The sequence below is a fragment of the Etheostoma cragini genome, chromosome 7, assembly GCF_013103735.1.
Source record: "Etheostoma cragini isolate CJK2018 chromosome 7, CSU_Ecrag_1.0, whole genome shotgun sequence".
Classification (NCBI taxonomy): domain Eukaryota; kingdom Metazoa; phylum Chordata; class Actinopteri; order Perciformes; family Percidae; genus Etheostoma; species Etheostoma cragini.
In genome coordinates this window covers 15,708,982-15,732,756 of record NC_048413.1, presented here as the reverse complement: position 1 = coordinate 15,732,756, position 23,775 = coordinate 15,708,982, and the positions used below count along the sequence as shown (strand labels likewise).

The following is a 23,775-nucleotide window of genomic DNA, read 5'->3' as shown; positions in this document are numbered from 1 at the left end:
AGTTTGTCTGCTTAACAATCCAATTTTGCAGCAATACAATTGAAGTAAGGTGAACTTTATCTTTTCAGGTGAAACAGATTTTGAGAAGTTTCCTTTTGAGGACATAATTTGAAATTGGGAAAGATTTGAAGTTGGAAAAAAGGTTAACAAAATTGCTGCATATGGCAGAATATTGCAATATGTTTAAAATTGCAAAAATATCTTATGGTGACATAAGTATGCTGATTATATTTTATCGTTAGACCTCTGGTCATTCCCACTCCTAACCAATAGGCTAATAATGCATTTCATTTTGTGTTTAATTCTAAAAATAGCTATTGTTCCCTTAAAGCAATTCTACTTTATAAATTGTATACAGACAATAATATGTTGTTTTTAAAGCTGTTTGAAAGGCCCATAGCTTGTCAGTGGCTCCAGGTGCAGATGGTCTCAGCACGACCCTGCACTTGGCACAAACAATATTCTCTGGGCATACTCCTGTTGTGTGCTTGTGTGTCTCTGTGTGAGAGGTCAGAAGCTTCACAGAATGTGTTTTATATTCTCTATTCCACACAAAGTCTGTTTGAAATGAGCAAATGTATCTGTTGTCAACGAGAACTGTTGATAATATATGAAGTGCTATGTTGACTATATTTTATTGTTGCTACCTGCTGGACCATTTTTAAATGTGCAAAACAAGTATAATCAGTCGATCATTAAAGTTTATTTGATGACACACTCTCTTTACCAGCACCAGTTTTTGTCGGAAGCTCTGCAATGGAGAGCTCAAACCGACCCAGACCACGTCCTATATGTGCTGCTCAATGCCAAGGTAAATTAAAAACACACGCACGCACACACACACACAAAATAATGCATACTTGTTTTTTTTTTACTTTTGGTAATGGTTCTAAAGTTGATCCATCTTGTTGGGTGTGAGTTCATGACTACTTTCTCTGTTTTTGCTGTAGGGGGTGGCAGTGTGCACAGCCACTTGTGCTCAGCTGCACAAGAGAGCAGAGAAAATAACAGCTACCCTTATGGAGCGAGGAGGCCTCAACACAGGAGACAATGTGGTGCTGCTTTATCCCCCAGGTAAACACACACATACACACAGTCCTCATCATTGTAGACGGACATCTTCCCTTCTAGTCATTTATTAGTCATTTAATAAACAGTACAGTGGAAAAAGTACAGCTGTTTAATTTGCCTCTGTTTTAGTTCACAAGGTTTCTGTCTGTCTTTTATTTCTGCAGGTATTGACCTGATAGCTGCCTTCTATGGCTGTCTTTATGCGGGCGTCATCCCAGTGACAGTGAGGCCGCCCCATCCACAGAACCTGGCTGCTACTCTCCCCACTGTCCGCATGATCATCGATGTGAGTGCAGACCACACCACCATTTTGTAATAAATGGTGCTTCTGTTACATAGTGTTTTTCAATCAAGCATTACCAAAGCATTTGAATTGCCCAAAAGCTATAGTGCGTAATTTCTGACGCCCCCATAAGGAATTAAAAGTAATAAAAACAAAACTGTTGGCGTGTCCACATGATACAAGCCTTCCATGGCCGCGCGCTGTGTCCCCCCCCCCATTAGAATCTAATTGACATCCATTTTGCCGTCTCACACTCGCCATCCACTCAAAATGTAGCGTTTGGCCGGCTCGCAAGCCCAAACAAGTGTGCGTGGTGCCTGTTGTTTTGGTGGATTAAGACTATCTTAATTAGCTTTGTAGAAACTCACTTGGAAATGGCTTGAATGTAACAGGTGCTATTAATATCAAAAAGTTACACACTAAAGCTTTAAGCAAGTAACTGAGTCCTAACCAGATTCAGTAAAGGAGCTCTGCTGTGGAGTGACAGTGATTTCCCTGGATAACAAATAATAGAATAATAATGAAATGTCCTTTAATCTGAGTGAGGCCTCAAATGGAGGATTTGTTCCAGAGGTCACTGTTAAAGCAATAAGTTAACGTCTTTATATGTTTGTTTGGTGTTACAGGTGAGCAAAGCAGCCTGCATCCTTACCACTCAGCCTCTCATGAGGATCCTCAGGTCCAGGGAGGCTGCTGCCAGCGTCAACATCAAGACGTGGCCCACTATCATTGATACAGGTACTGGAGCTCTGTTCACATTAGAACATCTTAGAGGTATTGTGCATGCCGTGAAGCAGCTGACGACTTGTAATAAGTGGGGCATTGTAGGACACATCTCTGGGAGCATACAAATTTAGAAACGTGTTCTTTTGGCCACAAGGTTTCCTGTTTGCCTAACTTTGAACATGTTGGGGAAACCTGATGTGGACTAAAAGCTACTCTCTTTAGTCCTACATATGCAAAGCAAGTTGCGACAGAGTTGGTGCTGCATATGACAAATACAAAAACACAGAACAAATAAAAGGGTTGCAGCACATTTCCCAATAGCAAACAATTAAACTTACAGTAAGATATTTTGCCCTTTATGAAAATAACAAAATATCCTATGCTCTCCTCTCAGATGATCTTCCCAGAAAGCGGCCTCCGCACATTTATAAACCTCCTACAGCTGAGATGCTGGCCTATCTGGACTTCAGTGTGTCCACCACAGGCATGCTAACTGGAGTCAAGGTAAATTACTCTCACAAGTCATGCATACCATATTGGCTATAATCTTAAGCAATCACTTTGTCCAGAGGGACTTCTAGGTCGATTTGCTCTTACTGTATTTGTTTGAAGACCGCATTCAGTAATTCTTAAGATTAAGTATTAAGTTTAAATTGATCTTTTATTTTTTGTCAGATGTCCCATGCTGCAGTCAGCACTCTGTGCCGCTCCATTAAGCTGCAGTGTGAGCTCTACTCATCACGCCAAATAGCCATCTGCCTGGACCCATACTGTGGTCTGGGCTTTGTCCTGTGGTGCCTCTCCAGGTAACCCACACACACACACACACACACACACACACACACACACACACACACACGCACACACAAACATATCATATTACACATAACATGCCGTTTCTGTAAATTTGGCGTTGTTACTGAAGGGAGTGTCTTTTTTTTTGCCCAGCGTTTACTCAGGTCACCAGTCCATCCTAATCCCTCCCCTGGAGCTGGAGAGCTCGCTGCCTCTGTGGCTGAGCACGCTCAGCCAGTACAAGATCAGAGACACCTTCTGCTCCTACTCTGTCATGGAGCTCTGCACCAAAGGCCTGGGCACCCAGACAGAGATGCTGAAGGTCAAAATCACACTCATACACACCCAATGGAGTTCCTTTAAAAGTATTGCTCCGTCATTTCTGTCATTACTCTAATAATAGCAACATACATAAATATGATGCTCAGGAATCTCATCTGCTGTGGAGGCAACTACAGTATTAAACACTCATTATTTTTTGGGACTGAGGAGAGAAAGAGATGGGTAACATAAATAAAAAAAAGGGAACTTCAGTACATTGTCAATACTTTCAGACTATTTAAACCAGATCAAGCTGGAGGTCTTCTTACCAATAAATTGCATTCTTATTTAATGTTTACTGCATGTAGAAGTTTATATCTAAAGTCAAAGATCTGGTTCTTGTTTTTCAGCATAGCTTAATATCTGAAAGCACTTTGAATAGAAATGTCCACTAATGCTGAGTTCATTTTTCATGTGAATAACCTTAAGCTGTGCATGTGTCCAGGCACGGGGTCTGAATCTGTCGTGCGTGCGGAGCTGTGTGGTGATAGCAGAGGAGCGTCCTCGCCTCGCTCTAACGCAGTCCTTCTCCAAGCTCTTCAAAGATCTTGGCCTGTCGCCCCGCGCCGTTAGCACCGCCTTTGGCTCCAGGGTCAACCTGGCCATTTGCCTGCAGGTTGGTTTCATACGGGACACACCCTCAATTATCTTATGAGTTCACACTTTCCCTTATTTAACTCATTCTTCGTCGTATGCATTTTTAATTTTGTTTTTGGCAAAAGTGTTTAGCCTTGTCCTGAGACGTGTTCTTATGTCCCAGTGTATTGTTTAATTATATGAATAAAACTATTTGATCAGCACATCTTGAACAATTTTACTATCATTAAAACACATGTTTACTTAACAATTGCATGTTTCTATATTCAGCTGTACAGAAATCTTTTTCTATAATAAGTATTTGTTTTCCTCTCTGAAACCTCAGGGCACTGCTGGACCAGACCCCTCCACTGTCTACGTTGACATGAAGTCTCTGCGCCACGACAGGTAAGACTGGAAACAATTGCAGCTGTCACGTGATCCGCCTGGTGAAAACAAACATGACGTGTCGGTCAGATTGGACAGATTGATTTACAGACTGTTGTTTATCTGAATCCCTCAGGGTGAGGCTGGTAGAACGAGGAGCACCACAGAGTATTCCACTCATGGAGTCTGGCACTGTAAGTATTTATTATTGACTGAAAAGATGTGCTGTATGACTGCGATGTTCTCACTGGCCACACACCCAGACAGGTAATACAAGTGGTTGATATATCTCTAAAGCTACACTCCCACTGTGTTCTCCTCTAAGATCCTACCAGGAGTGAGGGTCATCATAGTCAACCCGGAGACCCGAGGCCCACTGGGAGATTCACATCTTGGGGAGGTGAGTGGGCAGAGAGGATCATGGGATCCTGATATTTAAACATTTTACCTTTTCCTCTTATGATTCTGCAACATATTGGGTGGTTTCACCAGCACAGAGCAAAGTGAGCGCAGCTATTCAACACAAAAATCAAGTCATTTGAATGTGATCTTGGATTTACTGTAAAAGCAATACTTTAAAGGGTCACACGCAAATGTAAACACAGAAATACCCCAGGCCTCATTTGCCATTTTGTTTTGTCTCTGTTCAGATCTGGGTGAACAGCCCTCACAGTGCCAGTGGCTACTACACCATCTATGGGGAGGAGAGTCTACAGGCGGATCATTTCAACACAAGACTCAGCTTTGGGGAGCCCCACACTCTTTGGGCCAGGACGGGCTACCTGGGCTTCATCAAGAGGACTGAGCTCCTGGATGCAAGCGGAGGTGAGAGGACATTTGAAAAAAAGTTGACTTTATTCATAACCTCTTTTCTTTTTGTTTAGTTTACTTTTAGTAGAGTCTTGGGGTGGATGATTTCAATAACATACACTATCATTATACGTTATATACACATTTGTTTATTTATATATATATATATGCAAAAAAATCTTTCTAATATTGGTATAAAGCAGTTATCTTAATTGATGTGCAACATTGCCTTCAATGCCAAAATACAACCAGAGCTAGATAGATAACAGTATAAACAGTAAAAAAGGCCAAATGTCTAGTGTCTTACATATGTATTGTCAGAACCTAGTTAAGTCCATACCTTTTTAAATAAAGTTTTGTTCCTCTCTTCTACAGATCGTCATGATGCCTTGTTTGTGGTGGGCTCTCTTGATGAAACGTTGGAGTTGAGGGGGCTACGCTATCACCCCATAGACATCGAGACGTCTGTGTCCCGAGCCCACCGCTGCATTGCAGAAAGGTGAGGTTCTTCAGTTGGTCACGTTTTTATGATACATCATTTTCTTTACACTTACCGAGAAAGACCAAAGGCTGTAGTTCACACAGTAACACGGAAAAGATGTGACCGAACACAATTCATATTTGACACTCTTGCCCCTCAGTGCTGTGTTTACATGGACCAACCTGCTGGTGGTGGTGGCGGAGCTGAGCGGCTCGGAGCAGGAGGCTTTGGACCTGGTGCCCCTCGTCACTAACGTGGTCCTGGAGGAGCACCACCTCATCGTCGGGGTGGTGGTCATCGTGGACCCCGGGGTGATCCCCATCAACTCCAGAGGAGAGAAGCAGAGGATGCACCTGCGAGACTCCTTTCTGGCAGACCAACTGGACCCCATCTATGTGGCCTACAACATGTGATTCACCAACTAATGAGAATGCAGAAAACGGAGCCAGGCTCTGGGAATAGACGTGAGGGAGACGGACTCGCGGCGCGCGTTCAGTAGCAACCCCGACGCTTAAGCTCAAATACATGTTCAGAACACCAAATAATGTGAGAATGCAAGTATTGTAACAAGAAGGCGCTTCCCTCTCAGAAACGGTTTCTTCTTTGCTTCCACCTGCTCAATCGCTGCAGTCCAGGTTCACCGAGATCTACTGAGTGGATCTTGATAGTAGATCCCCCCCGTCAAATGGAGGGTACATGATGTTGATCCTCTCCATGCATCCCACTTCTCCTTCATTGCTCCAAATCATGTTTTTAAAGACATTTTTAATTACATGCTTTCATAAAAAAAAAAAAATCCTCCCCTCCTTTCATTCCTTGGTTGATATCCTGAACCACTCATCCTTGTGTGCTTCTTTTTGTGAACCCCAGGCAGGATGGACTGGAACTGCTGAGAGGAGCCTAAACTGGCACCCTCTTGCACTTTTAGTCCTTGCACCACTGAGGCGCTTCCTGCCTACCTGCCTCATGGGGGACACCTCCCCCCCCCCTCCCGTTTGCTGCTTTCATAAGAGCAAATCCACATCAGTATTAAAAAGTGCTATCAGGAAGAGCAGATTACCTTCTTCTACTAGGTGCACCTCCGCTCTCACCTCCCGTCACAAACTGGATATGCCTGCAGACATGCTGTCGGCATTCATGCGTTACAAAATGTCCTAAAGAAATTTAGGTTTTAAGTTGTTCCGTTAGTTAGTCGTTATGTTTGTGAAGTACTAATACATTTGTTCAAAAGCACAGATTTTCTGAAGAAGAGTTCGAGCAATTGCTGGTGTTTAGGTGTGCATGCTAGTGCTAATTTGGAATGCAAGCAATGTCAACATGCAGGCCAAAATTTTTTTTAAAAAGGATAAAGGATAATTTACCAGTTTCATGGCGTGAACTGAAGCGAGCCGCTAGCTTTCGGTCTGCCCGTAGTATCTCACATTAAAGCAAAGAGCATCTTTCACTTAATGTTAGCGTTACGGTCATTTAGATGAACATAGATCATCAGAAGACAAGTCAGGGACTTGTATTGCACCATGGTGACGTTTATGATTATGGATTGTTGAATTTCTTAAAAGACATCAAAAACAAGGACATAACTTTGCCTTACTAAACCTTTGGAACTTCATTACTTTTTATGTTCATTACCTAATTTCTAGCTGAACTATTAGTGTATGTAAAGGACTATTCCACTTTTTTCATATGTGGAATAAGAAGCCAGTTAATAACTCAATAGACACTCGTATGTCATTTTTTAGAAAGGGGAGGGGGGGGGGTGTCATTCTTTTTGTGAAGACGTTTGCTGTCATGCCTTTCTCATTTTATCATTAACTTTTAAACCAATTCTTTCTGAATGTCTGTAACACTGAAAAAAAATTGAATTAGGAATGAATAACACTCCGTAAGCAACCCGTAATTTAAGAATGGCAAAATCCTCTTTTATAAAAATGGAGGTCATAAATGAGGGTCAAGATGTTGTCTGTATACTGTATTTTAGAGGTCAAATATTACTGGTGTTAATGTGTAACTTTGTCGACAAGAACTTGACTGATCTTTCATACTTGACAGCATTTTTCTGCATTGTTAATTTAATGGTATCACATTGCAAAAGAGAGAAAAAAGTTTCAGATAGTTTTGGCAGTAACAATGTGCACTTTCCCAATATCGTGTGTGTGTGTGTGTGCGTGTGCGTGTGTGTGTGTGCGCGTGTGTGTGTGTGTGAACAGTGATATTTGGCTTATCTGGTGCAACAAGGTTTGTCTTTTTTAAGAAAATTATCCCAGAATATTGAACCATTTTTTACATTTCTTTTATGTCGCCGCCACTGTATTTGAATTATTTCCATTCACGATCGGAATCAGAAATGTTTTATAGGGGTTTCATTAATATTTTCCTGATATATTTCTTTAAAACTGCTCAACTTCTGCAAAGAGCTGTTTTGATTTCAAAGCAGCTTGACTTACAGCACATCACGTCAATAAACCACTTTTCATTCAGTGACAGACACTGATGACATGTGTGTGTGAGCCAGTATCTGGGGCACGTTGGAATTACACATAAATAACAAAGTGAAGCTTCTGAGCTGCTGTGTGATAAATTCTCTGTTGCTCCTCTTTGACTCTGACGAGTTTTAATAAAGTTTTATAATGTCATGTTGGCCTTCAAGCCTTTTTAATAGACATTGGTGCTATTCCATAAGGGAAAGTTAAAAGACTTTTGTCCTCCAATGTCATAACAAAGAAGGTTTCTTCCTGGATGCCCTTTGTGTGTGAAAACGAGTCATTGTTTTTCCAAGGCAACATTTCACTCACTGCTCGGTTCTAAAATTGGTCGTCATCGCCAGTTTTCATCAGCTCTGAGATTTGATGAAAACTTTCTCAACAGGCAACTTAACATGGACAATGCAACCCGACATGTCCTACCATTTCCATTTTAATATTTATTTTAGTTTTCAAGTTGTCGTGGTGTGAGGAATGACGTACATTTCAAACCTCCAGTGATTATTCTAAGCACAAAATGTAAATGTGAGGTAATGAAATTAGGATCACAAAAAAAAACTCAAGGGCCCACAATGTATACCTCAACGACTGTCTGTTCACTATGCATCGTCGAGCTGCAGCAAAGACATTCTGAACTAGTCAATGGTGCGAAAACTTCTAACATGTCTTACTTGACAAAAAACACTGTCACACTGTCATTGGATGTGTTTCATGTCAAATAAAAAAAGAAATCTTTGTCAGAATTTCTTGTGCTTTTTTTTTTTTCTTATTTTCCTTCTAAACATCTGGAAGTGTGAGCAAGATTCAAGTAATACTATCTGCTGCATTAAAGGAAAATAGCATCTTCCATCCACCAGGTGGCGGTCTTAACTACATTTAAAAAAATGTATTTGCTCCCTCTGAATTTACAAATGTTCACATAAACATAATTATTACTGAAAGTTCTCACTTTATATTTCAAAAAAAATTATGCAGTTTTTTCTTCATTACTAAAATGTATCTTATTAACTGGATGACAGGTTCTTCACTAAGAATTAGTGGTTTTGCATGTTTTATTCACCCTATTTGCTACAAATACTGCTGTGTTTGAGATCTTTTGATGTGTTTTTTCCAAGCATTCTTTAAGTTGTGATGGAGTTTCAAGAAACTGCCCATTGGTATCTCACTTCTCTTTTTTTGGGGATTAATAATTTTTATTTTTTTAACAACATACGAAACATACAAGTCAACACATGAACACCCCCCATGTCATCACCATCCACCCAGACAAAATCAAGAAAAGATAACACAACAACTACAATATTCAAGACCATTCAACTAAATAGACATTAATGTATATAGTAGATATGATAACACCATAAGCCCATCATACCGTCTCTCACCAGCAAAAAGCTTCTTAGGAGCTGTCCAGAAAATTCAGGTACTTTCCCTATTTTCTAGTATAGACAGCCAATCTGGCAAACTGTTTATTATTATTTTTTTAACTGACATTATTCAAATGCCGCCACCCTAGCCATCTCACAATCACACTCCTGGATCGACTACACCGCTTCATTTTTCCATTCTCTTAACGTAATCTGTCTGGATATCATTAAACTAGTATCCATCCCGCTTAGGATTGACCCATCTCCCAGAACAAATAATCTTGAGCTGAATGAAACCAGGCTCCCTGCCATCCGACATACTGTAGGTTATCATGTTATCAAAGTTCCTGGACCTTATCACTGGACCATAGGACAAGTAATTAGCCATCCTCTGTCACTTTCACTTTCACTATGCAATACGCTGTTGTTAATAGATGGATTTTGGTGTAGAAGTTCTGAAAACCTTTCCCAGAAGAGGAGGGGTCTAACAGCCCATTGAAGAGTTAGGAGGACTCTTGATTATTTTAAAACTTGAAAAGATAAAGCAAGTGTCCTGTTGGAGGAGGATAAACACCAGCTAGAGAGATTCAATTTCACACCCTTGCAACCTAAATGTTTTTTTGATTATGGCTTATAACTGCCTATTAAGTTCATTTTGTACCAATAATGTTACACGCCACTAGCCTCAAATATATCATGTGTTACTAGAACAACATGTTGATTTTCTTCTTACTGTTATTCTATTGGAAAGGTTTTTTATTCAAAATATTCTGATTTCCGAGCTTTTTTCCTTTTCTCATAATTGAGTTGAACAAAAGCAATCAGTGCTTACATTATAGAAAATACTGAAAAACTAATAGCCTTGTTGAAAACGCAAATAAAAAAATACCGCGTGAAATAACAAATAAAGTCTAACTTGGATAGAAAATTACATTTTCATGTTGTAAACCACTCAGAGTGCGACGCTGATTGAGAAACCATTAGGCCATTAAACACGCTCTCATAGACATAACAGGTAAACCACACCGACTGGTGAATGTGTTAAAGTAATTCATGATGAGTTAGTGGAGCAGTCCGATGTACGTATGTTAGCAGTGATATTTATTGCCGACAGACTGCATGAGGATTCAGAGCAGCGTCAGAGCAGCGCTGAGCAAAGCTGATATCAGTCTCGTGTTCAGTCTGCGTGCAGCAGACACTGATGCTCCCTGACTCGCCTTCAGCCAACCTGCAAACCTGCTGGTTCTGGCGTACACCCCCGGCTTGTGAGGAAGTCCACACTCGTGCCCGAAGCTCGTGACTCCGACCACATAAAACCTGTCCTCGTCCTCGCTGTAACACTGCAGGGGCCCCCCGCTGTCCCCCTGAGGCACACACACAAACAGCAGTCATGTCTTATTGAAATGAAATCTGTAGCTTGTAGCGAGTTTAAAACTGGCATTACCTGACAGGAATCAGCCGCCCCGCTCTCCAGTCCAGCACAGATCATGTTTTCAGTGATGATGCCGTTGTACCAGGTGATCAGGTTACACTTAGTCCTGTCGATGAGCTCCACCTCAGCTTCCTGCAATCTGTTCATCAGTCTGCCTGCAGTCCATTTACCAAAATGGTACATTACTTATAAAGAGCTAAGCAATTATACATAAGCATTATACATTTCAAAACACGGGAGAAAATGCCAACACTTTACTTTAACCAACTATTTAGCTTTTTTAAGCCGTCGATCAATATTACATTTCAGATTTATGGTCATTTTCATTTTTGGCCAGGTGTCCCTTAAAGGGGAACTGATGAGGTCTGGTTGCAGGTTTTGGGGAGTTCTACTTCAAATGTGAAAAACGTCGTACAAAGCATTTGGTGGCTTCAGACGGATCTGCACAAAGTCTGATAAATTGTCTCAAGTGATGTCACTTGAGTCAGCAGTTAGGGCTCAATCTCTGCCTAATGCTAGAGGCTCAAGGCTGCATTAGCCGCTAGCATAACACACCCAAAGCCGGACAGTTGAGTGAATAAAGTCAAGTTGCATTGTGGGGGATCTCTATAAACAAAGATCTGCACATAAATGCAGAATCTGTAAACAACGGGATAAGATTATTGTATCGGAAGAATTCTAGTTTCTGATTGTAGTCTGTTGTAGTCCAAGTAGTATTGGCCAATCATGTGTGAGCGGGCTTTTGGTTGCATGCAGGTAAACAGTCCATGTAGGAAATGTAGTTGCCAGGTTTGGAAAAGGAAAAAGAATATGGGAAGCATCTTTGTATATAATATCTCTGGCTCTGCTCCTTTTTTTAAACTGTCCTTCGTGAGTCTGACATTGTTATTGAAGTGCAATGCTGAATCTCTCTTTTTTAATGATTTTATTTCAAAATACTTTTTGGTTAAGTCGGGGTTATTGTGTCTTACAGTTTTTTTGGATTGCTTTGGCACTATTTACACAACTACTGTACGTGAAACAATTATTTCACTAGCACACAGCCAGACTTTCATTTAAAACTTGCCACTGTGCATTCATTTATATTGTAAACATCTCTCGCTACACAACCATTGATTAAAAATATAAGCTTTTGTGAAATGTCACGAGAACATATGGTTAAATCACAAAAATGCAACAAAATGATATCTTTTCAGTTTAGTCATTTTAACTACCAGTAAATCCGGTAACCAAACAATCCAAGATACATGTTTCAAATCGCCGTTAGATGTGCTGAAAGTAACATGCTACTGTAGTCTGAAAGACAGATTACAGTTTTCACTTACTTTACTCAACATGAACAGAATCTATACTTTCCATAATATCTATCCTATGTGTAGTCAAGTTGTGATCAATGAAGACATCCTCTACAGTCATAGTATTTACAGGAACCTCTGAGAATACAGCCATTTTGAACATCTGGTTTGAAAGTTGTGAGGTGTTACCACCTACTTGCAATAATAGTACCAAAGCGATTAAAAAACTATAAAGTTGTACCTTTCTCTTTCCCACTGAGTCTGAGTTATTCAAGGATTCAGGGTTTAGCATCACGCCTTTCATAACAACGCTGCAGAATCAGTGAGTTTTTAAACTAACCTCCGTAACTGGGGCTCCCCCATCCACTGATGAAACAGTGGCTGAAGTTGAGGATGAACTCATGAGCCAAATTATGAGGAGTGCAGACAGGTTGGACGTGGTCAGTGAAGTTTAAGGGAGAGCTGAGGAGTAAGAGTGTCACATCGTTGTCAGACGTGATGCCATTGTAGTCCTTGTGCATCTTGACTTCCCTGACGGAGCGGATCTGGGTTTGATCTCCAGGACCAGATAGCACATTAAGTCCTGCCACCACACGGAAATGGCTTTTGATGATCCGTCTAGACACAAACCAGAATACATGTGACTGTTTATGACTCTGACTGCCTTTCTCTTTGCAAACCAAGCCACCTATCCATTCTCCCATCTTAAATAGCGCACACATGTTGATTTCATTAGTTCCTGTGAATTAGCATTTTTTATGGAACATGTTAAATATAATGGACATATTGTAAGAGTACACAGATGTACTATACACTAGTACTACACCAAATCCAATACTTATTAGGCACCGACCAAATTACCTCTAATGTATCGAGTATCGAAAAATGACTCGTCATTCAATGCCCAATTTCAATACATACATAAGGATCTCATCTCATCAGCGTCAGTGAGTCAATAAGCATGCAGCATGCTTCTAGCACGATCTAATAATGCTGGTGATTGGCTGTCTAAAAGACAAACAGCAAAAACTTTATGTTACACAGAGACGGGGCTCCTATGTAGTAGGAGCTGAAAAATTCAAACATGTGCTGTAACAATCTAATGTTATAATTGTTGTTGTATATAAAAATTGGTATCAAAAAAGTATCGTTTGGGAACTGGTATTGAAGTCACCATATTGGTAACGGTATCTAATTTTTTTGAATGATACCGCCCTACTGTACATGTACACACACTTATAGTCTAACACACATTTTGAGAGAAGAAAAAATGTCAAATATGAATTCTTCTGAAAAGAGAAAAAGTAAATAAACAGCTCAGAGTTGGAAATCCCATTGCTACAACTTGGGTCGAACTAGGCCAAATCACAGCCGCATTTCTCAGTCTGAATTCATGGTTGAAATAAAGTTTCATCACCAGTAACAGTCACCAGTTTATAACGGGCAATTTGTGTTTTGAAACCAAGCTTCTATTTGTCTAATGTTACATTTAACACAAGTTTGATTAACTTTTCACAATAAAATCTTCAAAGGTGAAACACTAATACAGAGGACAAAAACTGACCCTAAATCTTAGTAAAATAACACAAAATTAGATATCTGCTCATATGGACCTCTTGTTACTAGGGGTGGGGGAAAAAATCGATACAGCATAGTATTGCGATATTTTCAGTGGCAATCCTGTATCGATACACATACACCAAGTATCAATCTTTTATTATATATGTGTTATAACAGATGTTGACAAAGTTTCCTTTTGGGAACATCATTTGAAATTGGGAAAAATTAGAAGTTGGAAAAAAAGTTATGAATTGCAATCTATCGCAAATTATTGCAATATGTTTAAAATCACAATAATATTGTATCGTGGCATGAGTATCGTGATGATATCGTATCGGGAAGCGTCTGGGGATTCCCACCCCTACTGATGACGTCAAGGACACCTGTATGGTAAATCCAGATGCACCTCTAGATGTGTGATGTATGTAACTTCCCTGTTACTATAGTTTTAACTTATGACCATTGTTTCTGCCCTGGGTTTTTCTGTGTTCAGCATCTTTAAGCCTATATTTCTTCATATAATACATAGTTTTCTTAAAACATGTGTACATGCACTTTGGTTACAGATCAATTGGCCTTTTTGGAGTTTATCAGTTGTTTTATGTTAGTGTTGTTCATTAAGAGCTGGAAAAAGGCTGTTTTTAATATTTCCCTGTCTCACCTGTTTTTACATGTTTTTTTTATTTACAATTAGTTTGCTTCATCACATCAGAAAGGTGTGTGAGTTATACTCACAGGTATTTGTGGCAGCAGTGTGTGGCTGTGAGCACCCAGAGATTGCTGAGGATCGTCCCACCACAGTGGTGCCTGGACTGGATCTGGATGCTGACCTGCCAGGGCCAAGCCCCCTCAGGAGCCTCCCGCCCCCCCACTATACGAAATGCACCAGGGGCGGCGACCAGGAGCCGCTTCCCACAGCCTCACAAACACAATCAAATAAAGTTTCAGTTTCCCCCCCAAAATTACATCCTGTTGTTTACGTTGTTGGAGGAAGTTGTGTGACAGTAGATGCATTTGAGGTGTGTGACAATAAGTCAATTATTCATAAGCTATTTTCACAACTGATCAATAGTTTAACCCTGTCATCAAGCAAACATGCCAAGAATTCTCTGGTTTCAGTTTTTTAATGTGATAATTTGTTGCTTTTCTGTTAATATCAATATAAAGTTACATCTTTGGTTTTTAAACATTTGGTGAGACTAAACAATACATTTAAATGTGGTGACTTAGGCTGTGGGAACATGTGATGATGTGAATAATTTTTGTAACAAGTAATAAAAAGTTAGTGGATACAGTAGAAACCAAATAATGACAAATAATAACGCAAATATGGCCACTTCAACGCTGTAGTTAGTTTTCTAGTTTAATGATACAAATGAACTGTTGTTTAACTTTTCGTAAACCCTGTTGTGTCACAGAAGCCAGAGGAGCAGTGACTAGCCCGGAGGTGACATCAGGACTTTGGCTCCGTAGAGCACTAAACAGAAAACAACAAACATGTCTCCTGTGTAGGTACGTAGTTTTCACCTTTCTTTTTAACTTTTGAGCTACAACTATTCAAATGTTTTCTGTTACATGCTAAAATGTAGCATAACACTAGCAAAATCATCATAATCGTCATAAAGTATAACTATGACTAACGCTAAATGCGTTCACTTGAGAAAACATATTTGCCACGTTTTAAAATCCTGCAAGAACCTCTTTTCTGCATGTTTGATGCTGGGACAGTAGTGCGATGATGGATGGATAATATACAGATGTAACTAATAGCGTTAGCGTTAGCTAGATGATCGATTATGTGGATGTTAAAAATTGTGTGGGGGCAATTTTTAAATTAAAATAAAGTTATTGATTTAACCTTTAGCCTAACCATGATTTTCGCAGGATTTTACGAAAAACAGAGCATACGTGTTTTCTCATGAAAAGGCTAACGTTACTAAACTAGCTAGCTAGCTAGCGTTAGCTATACATTTGCTACCGGATGTAAAGCAAACCTCAGAGTGCATCAAACTAAGAAAAGGTACGTTTTATTGCTAATAATAATTTTCAATTTTCATTTCTAGTTGGATGGTTGGTTATTTCACCATTCAAAAGGTTACAGTGTCACTTTAAATCTCTGTCCAACGTTACTGTGGTAGAAGAAAGAGTCAACTTTTTAGCTAACGTTAGCTAGCTAGTTAGGTAGGAATGTTAAAAAAAGGCTATTTTGAGACTTCTTTGAGTTAGCTAGTATGCATTCTTAATTTATGTGGTCAATGTTTTTGTTATCTTTATGTCCATTTGGGTAACAACTAATTTCAGTAACCATGGCAGCATATTGCACATATACTGTAAGCTAGCTAAGGTTAACTGTTGCTAGCTACTAACTGCCGGATTTTAACTGAATATTTAATTTAAAAAAGTAAAAAATATAACTCTTAAAATAAAAATAAAAATATTCACGCTAGCTTCGTGATAGTTCCCCACCCCTGCTACTGCTTGTACTCACTGTCCTGTGTTGAAGTCAGATCACTCAAGCACAAAGCACTCAAAAGCAGCACAAGCGCTTTAAGCTCCATCTAGTTAAACGTTAAACTCGAAGACATTTTTTGACCGCAAACAAAAACAACAGTTCCTTCCGGCCAATGTGCATCATAAGTGAAATATTCCTGTTATGACAATGACAAAATACGACAAAAAATAATTCAAAATAACAATCATAGTGTAACTATTTAATTGTCAAAAATATGTCACAACACTTACCTAAAAATGAAATGCTCCGATTCAAAATAGGACTGGGCGATATGGAGAAAATTAAATAGGCTTTTCTTAAATAGCTAGCTATCGATATCGCAACGATATTCTAGTGTTGACTGTTGGTGCTTTTAGAAAATATTTACACAATGACATTTTTGATAAATAATCATCAGCAATGTGGATATAATGATAAGTGGTCTGACAACTTTACTGTAATGCAGCTTTTTAAACCGGGAAATGACGATATGCCATATTATGATATTACAATATCCAATATCTAGCGTTAAGACAGTAGTCTGATATCACGATATCGATATAATATTGATATAGTGGCCAGCTCTAATTCCAAATGTATGTGACAAATCTTTTTAAATGTTTTTTATTTAATTAAAAGTTTATTTTTATGTAAAGCTGTGGAAGATGTCTCTGACTGAATGCCTGACAGCAAAATAAATTCCTGCATTACAAACTCACCACACTGAACATTCAGTAAGTTAACCAACGCATTTTACAAGAAAATCCTTGTGTCTGTGTTGTGTCCCCAATCTCATCAAGGGGAATGTATTTTGTGAACCACACACTGAGGCTAACGGGGCTTCAGGCCTAAATGACCTTTCCAATCTTACGAAACACGCTTGCCGACACTCCCTTACATTCTGCTGAGAGTCATCAATAATGCAGGAGAACTGCTCGCGCTGAGGGGGAAGACAGCAGCAACAATATGGCGACAACCGCAGTTTCTCTCCAGTCTTTTCCACGCCTGCTGTCCTGCAACTGCTTTCCGGATTCATTGTAACGCTTACAAAGTGAGTATCCTGTATATATAATCGTTTGAGAAAATGGTGCAAATGTTGATATGAGACAGTAGATTTTCTCGCTGTCGGTATCCTTGCGTAAATGTCGCAGAGCTGCACACTGCCCCGGATCTTCTTTTTTTTTGGAGCGGGATAGTAGAGGGTGTCTACGTTTGCTGTGCATCTATGGACTGCACCAGAGCACGAATAAAGACATTTATCAATCAGTTGATGTCGATCGCAAGGAATTTTTCGGATTAACCATTTCCTCGAGCAACCTTTGTGAAAGAAAATGCCTCGTAGGTTAGACTTTAGGTAGGGGCGCCGTATGACTGCTTCAGCCCAAAAGAAAGCCCCAAAACTATTTTTTTCTTCAGATTTTGGCAAACAATTTTGGTTTCCCATAGCGTACCCTCCAGACTACAGGATGGTGTTCTTGAAACACCTTAATGCTTCGATGCTATGTGAGTAGCCTGATCCTTCTTCAACCATCAATAGCCAAGAAATGTACATTCCTCCAGGTGATTTTGGTGTGGCTGCATCATAGCTGCATCATGACGCTAATCGTCTTATTTCTTATGTTTAACCTTATATTTAGGCGTTGTGTGTTTTCATGCTTGTGTTTAGCTTATAGAGTCCTTATTGATTTGGCAGTCGACATGGCTTCACGGGTGTGGTGCACATCCTCCAAGGCTACGCGCAAAAAGCGCACAGGATAACATCGAGAAAAAAAGAAATCAGTCATATTTGCTTGTTTGCTGAATATCAAGAGCGACATATTGCTCAGATTTATTATGCTCCATCGACATCCCACTTGTGACTCTGATAAATCCACGGTTTCGTTTACCACAGCGTGACATTTTCAACATACAAACCACCCACTGCAGCAGTATTGCTTTAGTCAATTTGGTTGTATAGCGGAGCCCTTCTTTGTGCGTTAGCCTATAATCTCCTGCTTTTCTCTGTGGCCGAGCAGCACTTTTTTAATTTAAAGAAATATGTCAGGAACCATGGCGTCCACAGGCACTCCTTCTTATTAACATGTTAAGTAGCCTAAACAAGTCTTCAGTTTTCATGAGTCTCTGTGAATGACAAGATGCCAAGAAAATGTGCCTGTTTTATCTGTAAAAACGGTTGCACTGCAGAACCTGGATGTAAGCAATGTGCAACCCACGAGGCTGAGACTCACCAAGAAGAGTGTTGTCATCATGACTTATTAACATTGAAGATAATTGAAGGATAAACTGCAGGCCTATTCAGGCGTCGATGGGAGAGCTCAGCTAGAATGCCAGGTTTACAGCAAAATTGGTGTTCCAGTCAGATCGTTTATGATTTATTTCCCTACCAACCCTGCATGTATGCAGTCCTTCATGTGCGCGCTCGTGTGGTGCTGAAGCGGACAGCGCCAGCAGAGCACCAGAAGGCTCAGAGACTGCGAGGTTCCGGGGTCCATTTTATAAGGCGGCATGTTTTCATGTCTTTTTTTTTCAGATAGAGTGGAGTCTCTGCTGTATGACATCTGCTTTACACGTCGAGCATTTTTAAATATATTGTGTTATGCAAGAGGGGAACAGGAAAGTGACGGGCCTTGTGTTTCAGATGTGGTTGTGCTCGCCTTATTTAGGCTGCATCCCCCTTTCCCTTCACCACCTTAAGCTGAAAACAAAGGTTTGTGTGCAAGGACAATGGGAGTACAGATGAAATATTGAAAATATCGCACAAAATCAAATAATTCCAGCCATCTTTCAAATAGTCAAGGGCTCAGTTTAGGTGTGGCTACTGAACTCCTGTCCTCTTAGCTTTCTCCACTTTCCTCCAACAATGCCTCACATTAGTATATTGACCCCGAAATGCTCTGCAACTTGAACAGTTGTCAAGTAACATCGTACCCTTTTTACATCCAAGTGTGTTGGGAAAAGGCTCTACTGAGTCATGCAGCTATTAAGTGCACTAAGTAGCATTTCCGCTGCTATTCAAAATAGCATTGTTGTCATAGGTTTATTGCAGGACCCAAACATTGTTTCAAACATTTTGGGGAAAATATTGGGTCTTACTTAGTAACACCTTTAACATATACGGTTATTGCCTAAACGTAAGACCTGATATAACTAATGATGAAAAATGTCTCTCAAATGTTTTACATTTTTACATAAACATAGACAATTTCACTTTACTGTAGCTCATAACGTTGGCAGCCATCTGCCTTTGTAAGTACATGAATTATATCTTTGTACACAAAAAAAAAGTATCTATTTATATCTATAATTATAGAGTGAGACATTACAGATACTTGTTCATAGGTGGTGAGTAATGAAGACTGTAGGGACCTTTTGCTTGTCCAAAAAGTCCACTACGGTTGCTGGATAGATTATTGAATTATTTAGGACATATGCATTATGTGACCCAATGTCAAACATTGCCGTTATTTTAACGTCAGGCAGTTTCCATACATAGAGTCCATTCATATGTGTAAGTACCAATCAAAAACACGTTAATTCCATATTGGACATTGATCAAATCACCTCTGTTGCAGCCAAATTGACAGCGTCATGGCCACCTCTGGTGGTGGGAGGTTTAACAGCAGCATATCATAAACATAAACCCTAATGGCTCTCACAGAGACATTCAGGCAGCCATTTTCACTTCTTGTCATCTAAAATTATTCTTTCCATTCTGCCACCAGCGGGATAAATTATTTTTGCGTTTACAATGTTTGCATTGTATCTACTTCTTAACAAATTTTTCTATCATGACAAAACCTGCAAATATCTGTGTGTGTGTTTGTGTTTGTGACCTTCCATTATGCATTTTGTCACTTGTTCAAAACCTCTTACTCTTCACAAAGAAAGAGTGTAGGATTATTGTTGAAAAGTTCAATGTTCATTGTTCACTTGCTCATCATCCAAGATGAAAGTCTTTAGAAGAAAAGTATTGCAGATGTTTGGTTAACTATTCCTCTCCGTCTGCACCTCCTGCAGAGCTGCTACTGTGGATGGTACAAACCTAAAGACCAGGTAGCTGCAGGATGAAAACATGGCCGCACCCCTTATTGCACCGCCAGGACCTGATAGCTTCAAGAAGTTTACTTTGGAATCTTTGGTGACACTTGAGCTGCGCATCAATGAGGAGAAGAACAAGAAGCCACCAAAGCAGGACAACAGCTACCGTGACGATGATGACGAGAACAAGCCCAAGCCCAACAGCGACCTGGAAGCTGGGAAGAGCCTGCCCTACATCTATGGGGACATCCCTAAGGGATTGGTGGCTGTACCACTGGAAGACCTGGACCCATACTACCTAAAGTCTCAGAAAGTGAGTTTGCAAACACACAGACAAACAAACACGTGCAAAGTGATGCTATCGACCCACATTTATTAGAGTTGTTAAAATCAAAAGGATGTTTCTAAGGCTGGGTATCAAACCTCAGTACTTTTTGGTAGCATTCAAAATGAAGAAAGAGTATAGAAAGCTGATCTCTGGTCAGATTCAAAGTTTTATTTACTTAGTCCTTGATAAGATAGTACCTGATTTATGTTTAGATAGCATATGTCTTTTGAAAACTTTGGGTCATTATTCCTCAATTTTACCTGAAACACTGGTATCACAGAATTTCAACCGATACCCTGTCCTTCTAATTAAAAGTATTTGTCCCTGTACCTCAGTCATCCAAAAACTCAAATTACAACTGAACATCTCTAATATAACCCTTAGCAAACTAGGATCTGTTTTAGTGCTGTCAGTTAAACGTGTTATTAACGGCGTTAACGCAAATACATTTTAACGGCGTCATTTTTTTAATGGTGAGATTAACATTCATTTTAGCCTAGCAAACTTTATAGTTGTAACGTTAGAAAAACTACAAAACCACACCGGATCTAGCTAGACCGGAAACAAAACAACAAGCACGCCGCACACTTGTTTGGGCTTGCAAACTGGCCACAGAGTAGTGACGTTACGTTTTGAGTGGATGGCGAGAGCAAGACGCTGAAAGGGATGCCAATAAGATTCTGAATTGAAAGTTTCCTTTTTTTAAGTTGCCAAATGTTTCCATTGACAAGACCAAAGTAATCTGTGTGTTTTGTTGTTGTGCACTGAGCTATCATCGCACCACGTCCAGTCTGAAATACCACTTGATGGCCAAGCACACACCTTATGCAAATTCTTCGCCCCCTTGTCAAATAATCTTTTCACCCTTTTATTGATGGACAGTGTTACATTTTGCAAGAGATTCTTTGCTCCAAGTGAGAATGTTACATGTGAAATTGAACACTACAGTAGGCTAAAAGCAAGCCAATCTACCTTTCCATGTTGATAATAGCATTAAAATGAGAAAAAATAATGGGGTAAAAAGAAGTATGTTAATGAAGATTTTTCAGATCGCATTAGGAAGAAGAGGGCCGAACTGCTACCAGCTATGAAGGAGGCCAGAGAGAGGGGAAACTTTGCGGTTATTAGCTATGATAGACTCATAGTTAAACCCCGTCAACAAAACCAGGTGGCAACTACCATTGGAGTTTAAATAATTCCTTTCATCGTACATGCATGATGTTTTCTTTTGATCCAGTCCACATGCATGATGATTTCTTCTGATCCAGATCAAAACAGTATTCTCCAACTACAACAGAATTATTCTGGCTCCTCTAAATACCATTGTGAAAGTACTTTTAAAACTTGGATAAATTCTCTTAGTATTAGACATGATCTTTCTTTTCTTCATATTAATGTTCGCAGTTTGGCCACAAACTTTGTGGGTTTATCCACTTGCCTTGAAAATTTGAATTATACCTTTAATGTGATAGGGCTTACTGAAACATGGCTGAACGACAGTACAGCTGGAAATTTTCATCTTGAAGATTACAAACATATTTTTAGATGTAGAAAGGGAAGGGTCGGTGGAGGGGTTTCTCTGTTTATCAATTCAAATCAACATTATAAAGAAAGATGTGACATTGAAAAGCTTTTAGATTCTTCTTCAGAAGTGGTAGCATTAGAAACTAATTTAGTAATAATTATATGTATCTATAGACCACCAAATTGTGACCTCTCTGCATTTATTATTGACATCTCAAATGCTCTGGATATCATTTCTAATGAAAGGAAAAACTGTTACATAATGGGGGACTTTAACTTTAACATTGAAAACAGTCAGGGAAATACGTTAATTAAGGAATTTATTGACACTATGTATTCCTATAGCTTTAATCCTATGATTTCAGTCCCCACCAGAGTGACTAGTACCTCACCAACTCATATCGATAATATTTTTACTAATGCATATAACACGAGTATGAAATCCGGTGTCCTGTGTATTGATGTGGCTGATCACTGTCCCATATTTCTAATCGCTGGTAACGAAAGTGAAAATTGCCCCCCTTTACACAATATTACATATAGACGAATTCTCAGTGAAAGAAATGTGGTAAATTTCAGACAGGCTTTAAGTCAATTATCATGGAGTGAAATCTATCAAACAGTAGATTCTCAGAAGGCCTTTTCATGGTTTTCAAAAAATGTTACGCGGGTTTACAACTTATGTTGTCCTCTCCAACCAGTGCCTTTGAAACATAAATTGTCCAAACCATGGATAACTCCAGCTACCATAAAGTCAATAAAAAACAAAAATAGATTATATAAAAAATACCTTCTTTGTCCTACTCCATTTAAACTGTTACAGTTTAAAAAATATAGAAACAGACTAAATCATGTCATAAGAGGAGCAAAAATTCACTATTATAATGTGAAATTAGTTGAACATAAAAATAATCCCTCATCGTTGTGGAGAACCATCAATTGTATTCTTAATAAAAAACATTCGGAAAAACATTTACCAAATGAATTTAAGATTGACGATTCTATTGTTTCGGATCCACAGCAAATTGCAAAAAGATTTAATACCTTGTTTTCTGATGTAGGTCCAACATTAGCCTCTAAAATTCCATCTAGTCATTTAGGACCATTAGAATACATGAATCTCACAACAACTGAGGATTTAAATTTTACATCCGTTACCGAGGATGAGATTAGAGATATAATTGTCAAGTTAAAAGACTGTTCACCAGGACATGATGTGATTGATAGTAAAATATTAAAAGCAATTTACCCTGACATCATTAAACCATTACTTTATATTTTTAATCTTTCACTGGTTCAAGAAATTGTGCCAGTAGAGTTGAAAATAGCAGAAATTACACCAGTTTATAAAGAAGATGACCCTGCAATTTTTAACAATTATAGACCAATTTCTGTGTTACCAGCCCTGTCCAAGGTTTTAGAAAAACTTGTTTACACAAGATTAATCCAACATCTGGACAAAAATAATATTTTATATGCTCACCAGTATGGTTTTAGGAAACAACACTCCACTTGCATGGCACTTGTCCATTTTTTGACTGAAATATATAAAGCAAAAGATAGGAAAGAAAATGCAGTAGGTATTTTTCTGGATCTTTCAAAAGCATTTGATACCGTTAATCATTTAATTCTATTAAAAAAACTCTCACATTATGGTATACGTAACAAGTCATTACTCTGGTTCACCAGTTATCTTTCAGACCGGTCTCAAACTGTCAGCTATAATAGGACAGCTTCCCCCCCCCTTTCCCTTCAGTGTGGCTTACCACAGGGTTCCATCTTGGGTCCCTTGTTATTTTTATTATATGTTAAT

At 39.2% G+C, this 23,775-nt stretch overlaps 3 protein-coding genes across 12 annotated transcripts in view; 2 read left to right on the top strand and 1 right to left on the bottom strand.

Annotated features, from left to right (window-relative positions):
* The window catches only part of dip2ba (disco-interacting protein 2 homolog Ba), a 39,096-nt gene extending 32,850 nt beyond the window's left edge, over positions 1–6,246 (top strand). For 2 of the 4 annotated variants that reach the window (XM_034876983.1, XM_034876981.1), the window contains 14 exons: positions 731–811; positions 951–1,074; positions 1,236–1,357; positions 1,981–2,092; positions 2,475–2,584; positions 2,756–2,886; positions 3,029–3,197; positions 3,642–3,812; positions 4,119–4,180; positions 4,296–4,353; positions 4,485–4,559; positions 4,810–4,984; positions 5,345–5,468; positions 5,611–6,246. In XM_034876983.1, the coding sequence (XP_034732874.1) occupies positions 731–811; positions 951–1,074; positions 1,236–1,357; positions 1,981–2,092; positions 2,475–2,584; positions 2,756–2,886; positions 3,029–3,197; positions 3,642–3,812; positions 4,119–4,180; positions 4,296–4,353; positions 4,485–4,559; positions 4,810–4,984; positions 5,345–5,468; positions 5,611–5,863 (1,767 nt within the window). In that variant the 3' untranslated portion in view covers positions 5,864–6,246. The remainder of the gene's footprint in view (positions 1–730; positions 812–950; positions 1,075–1,235; positions 1,358–1,980; positions 2,093–2,474; positions 2,585–2,755; positions 2,887–3,028; positions 3,198–3,641; positions 3,813–4,118; positions 4,181–4,295; positions 4,354–4,484; positions 4,560–4,809; positions 4,985–5,344; positions 5,469–5,610) is intronic. The other 2 variants (XM_034876984.1, XM_034876982.1) reach the window with 1 other exon arrangement.
* A 4,132-nt stretch (positions 6,247–10,378) lies between these two features.
* Positions 10,379–16,202, bottom strand: LOC117947790 (transmembrane protease serine 11D). The gene is made up of 5 exons (XM_034877057.1): positions 16,070–16,202; positions 14,317–14,500; positions 12,362–12,639; positions 10,739–10,881; positions 10,379–10,658 (listed from the first exon to the last, which is right to left on the bottom strand). Exons 1-5 carry the CDS (start codon positions 16,137–16,139, stop codon positions 10,422–10,424), a joined length of 912 nt encoding a protein of 303 aa, XP_034732948.1. The 5' UTR covers positions 16,140–16,202; the 3' UTR covers positions 10,379–10,421.
* A 657-nt stretch (positions 16,203–16,859) lies between these two features.
* The window catches only part of scn8aa (sodium channel, voltage gated, type VIII, alpha subunit a), a 44,709-nt gene continuing 37,793 nt past the window's right edge, over positions 16,860–23,775 (top strand). For 4 of the 7 annotated variants that reach the window (XM_034876975.1, XM_034876978.1, XM_034876979.1 and 1 more), the window contains exon 1: positions 20,145–20,423. In XM_034876975.1, the coding sequence (XP_034732866.1) occupies positions 20,145–20,423 (279 nt within the window). Of the gene's footprint in view, positions 17,124–17,250; positions 17,576–17,614; positions 17,633–20,089; positions 20,424–23,775 lie in introns of those variants that run through there. The other 3 variants (XM_034876972.1, XM_034876973.1, XM_034876974.1) reach the window with 3 other exon arrangements.

Bases quoted from the DNA above. Each gene is read 5' to 3' on its own strand.
- LOC117947790 (XM_034877057.1), bottom strand. From the start codon at position 16,139: ATGGAGCTTAAAGCGCTTGTGCTGCTTTTGAGTGCTTTGTGCTTGAGT. The intron at 12,640-14,316 runs GTGAGTATAACT...GTTTGTGTCTAG, and splicing joins CACTGCTGCCACAAATACCT to ACGGATCATCAAAAGCCATT. The intron at 10,659-10,738 runs GTAATGCCAGTT...TGTGTGCCTCAG, and splicing joins GGGCGGCTGATTCCTGTCAG to GGGGACAGCGGGGGGCCCCT.